Raw genomic sequence first — 2,900 nt, forward strand, 5'->3', positions numbered from 1 at the left:
TTGTGGGCACAATAGAGAAAACCAAGTAACAAAACACAGTTTTAAAATGAGACTTTCTATATTCACGAGCAAACGTTCTTATTACTTTAACATTATCAAACAATCTTAAAAAAAATCACAAATAAAAATTAAAATTCTTGCTCAAATTATTATTACTGAAACGCATTGGTGTGAATTATATTTTCTATGCATAAAGCACACAAATTACAAAAAACACACACAAATCTAGAATCACATTTAATTTATTTGGACAATATTGAAACAAACTTTACTGTTCATCTGTACAGTCGCAAGATTTTTGTTTGGACCTCAACCATGGCGGCTTTTTATGTTTTCTTGCATTATTCATCAGCCTCCCTCCATGGTTTGGGCATCACCTTCCCAACAGGGGACAGATTCCAAGTGATTCCCGTCTGAGTCACCACCTGTAAGAAAAAGGAAAAAAAGCGTGCTCTCACGATACTTTTATCATGACTGGAGGAAATCAAAACCTGGATGGCACTAAATTTCTTGGATTTCAATGAAAATAAGACAGAAGTGATAGTGTTTTTCAGAAATATTGGTGAAGTATTTCAGAAGTATTGGTGCGTTGTACCGCAGGTGAAGTTGCCATTCCAGCTAGAACGAGCGTGGCAGCAGAGTCATTTTGGGGGACTCTTGCCACCTTGCTAATCCCTAATAACAGACAAAGTCCACTTACGTATGACCACACTGCTGTGCAGAAGACAAACCCGCCAACCAACACACTGGTGCCATACTTAGAGTGGAAGTCCTGTGGGGCACTGGACCCGTGCCTCATTTGGCGTGCAGCTTGACCTGGAAGATGAGAGTAATACAGCATTTGTCATCTTTGAACAGACAGCTTTGTCTTGCTGGATTGCAATCTGCATGGCCTTTTGAACTCAAGCTGTGAAAGCCACAACATGTGATTGTAGAGTTAATAGCATGCATGCCGCAAATCATAACGCAAACAAAAAGATTGGGACAATGTATGTCGACACACATCACTCTTCCATTTTCAAACTACACCATCTATTAGAGTTGAATGGTGAGCCTATCCCAGCTGACTTTGTTCACCCTATAAGGTTCTTGGACAAGGAGCCCCAAAAAAAAAAAAAGTCAGTTTTCACCAAAAGTAAAGTGAGATTTGAACACAGAACCTAGGAATTGTGAGGCATGCTGTACATCTTCAAGAAGCAAAAATATTGCATTTGTATTGTGAAACGATCACATTTACATAATTTTTATTAGTATTTATGATTTATTTCAAAGAGAACGGACACTTTAACACACGGTTCCTCAGTTTAGGACTTTTCAACTATGTTGTACTACAGCGCCTTTCCGACATACACACGACTGCAACTTTGCGATTAAATTCCCACTCCACAGTAGCAAGCAGCAGCAACAACAACAACAACAAACGTGTCGAGCAGTGTGAATTCAGCCAATTTGTCAATCTGACTCCAATTTTAAAGCTCTTAAAACCTGTATTAACGATGAATGCTGAAAGACATGGCAAACCGGAGCTGTTAGCATTAGCTTGCATGTTAGCACGCTGGCCAGGGTGACCCGCCGGAGACGCGTTTAAGGAATCACAGACGCTTAATAGCTAGCACGATTTCTTGAAAGCCAATAAACATGTATTTGATCATGCCAGGTCGTCTTAGTCTTACCGCTGATGTTGACGGCGGCTTTCGCGAATCTGTACATGATGAGACTTGCAGATACCCTTGAACGTAGGAAATGAAGTAGGTCGGGTTTTTTTTTTTTTTTTTTTTTGCGACGGAAGTGACCTATGGTTAATGTGAGCATGCGCAGTCGGTGTCGTTGACTTCTCGTGACACATGTGCAAAAAAGACGAATGCAGTAAGAAAAATGTACGCTTCTGGGCATTAACAACATGAACGAATGCTATATTTGTCTGGGGTGATTTTCCTACCTCGGTTGATTAAAGTATAAAATGACAATAATGATCGTACTTGCTGTCAGTGTCAGGATGGCCGAGTGGTCTAAGGCGCCAGACTCAAGGATGCACCTCCTTCCGTCAAACGGGTATTCTGGTCTCCGAATGGAGGCGTGGGTTCGAATCCCACTTCTGACACATACCTTTTGCGGAGGATTCTGAATTATATATTTTGATAGCTGTGGCTTGCGATACAGATGCAGTAGGAACGCGTCGTTTGAATATAAATTGTCATTTGAAAACTGCAACATCTCTTTTTTCAATGCACTAAGTCATGTTACAAGTGCGCTGGAAAGTTGAATACATGTTCTCTCCTGTTTTTGCTTCTTTTATTCCATCGGTACACATTGTGATATGTTGTGATTTAAATGATCATTTCATGATTGTTTGGGGGATTGGCAGTGACTTGTTTGCCTCAGCTGCCGTTTAAAAGGTGGAAGGATTTACATGTTTGGATTAAAGTTCTTTGAATACAGCGGTGCCATATGAGCGCCCCGTTGATGAGTTTTTGAGGTACAAGCCGTTGTTTGGCCAAGTTTTCAGGAAATTTAAGCACCTTATGGTGGTGAACTCAACTCACTTCACAAGAAAGTAAAATATTACATTGTGCTATTTTTTCACATTAGAAACACACTATACATTTTTTTTGTATCACAAGGCAACAATAATAGAGCAAAAAAAGAGAAATCGCTTTTTCCCTCCTCCCCAAAGCTTTATTTCTTAAATGGATATCATTTCCAAGCAAAAAAAAAAAAAAAAGAAATCGCTTTTTTCCTCCCCCCCAAAGCTTTATTTCTTAAATGGATATCATTTCCAGGCTGACAGTATTATAACATTCAGTCCGCATGTACAAAGATGAGCAAATGACAGTTACGACCTCGATCAAGCCGGCCCGGTGGTCGAGTGCATCGACCTCACTGTGTAGAGGTACCGGGCT

At 40.2% G+C, this 2,900-nt stretch overlaps 1 protein-coding gene and 1 non-coding gene across 2 annotated transcripts; one reads left to right on the forward strand and one right to left on the reverse strand.

Annotated features, from left to right (window-relative positions):
* Positions 1 to 224: 224 nt before the first annotated feature.
* On the reverse strand, positions 225 to 1,808 carry cox7b (cytochrome c oxidase subunit 7B). The gene is made up of 3 exons (XM_019869391.1): positions 1,674 to 1,808; positions 701 to 816; positions 225 to 425 (listed from the first exon to the last, which is right to left on the reverse strand). The coding sequence occupies exons 1-3, from the start codon at positions 1,708 to 1,710 to the stop codon at positions 342 to 344; spliced, it is 237 nt and encodes a 78-aa protein (XP_019724950.1). The 5' UTR covers positions 1,711 to 1,808; the 3' UTR covers positions 225 to 341.
* Positions 1,809 to 1,990: 182 nt separating this feature from the next.
* On the forward strand, positions 1,991 to 2,101 carry trnal-caa (transfer RNA leucine (anticodon CAA)). Its single transcript has 2 exons — positions 1,991 to 2,028; positions 2,056 to 2,101. It is a non-coding gene; the product is annotated as a tRNA-Leu (tRNA).
* Positions 2,102 to 2,900: the final 799 nt, after the last annotated feature.

This window comes from Hippocampus comes, unplaced genomic scaffold, assembly GCF_001891065.2.
Source record: "Hippocampus comes isolate QL1 unplaced genomic scaffold, H_comes_QL1_v1.1 scaffold1011, whole genome shotgun sequence".
NCBI classification, from domain to species: Eukaryota; Metazoa; Chordata; class Actinopteri; order Syngnathiformes; family Syngnathidae; genus Hippocampus; species Hippocampus comes.

Coding starts and splice junctions, on each gene's coding strand:
- cox7b (XM_019869391.1), bottom strand. CDS start 1,710: ATGTACAGATTCGCGAAAGCCGCCGTCAACATCAGCG. Junction 817..1,673: donor AGCCGCCGTCAACATCAGCG/GTAAGACTAAGA, acceptor CTCATCTTCCAG/GTCAAGCTGCACGCCAAATG. Junction 426..700: donor GCACAGCAGTGTGGTCATAC/GTAAGTGGACTT, acceptor TTTTTCTTACAG/GTGGTGACTCAGACGGGAAT.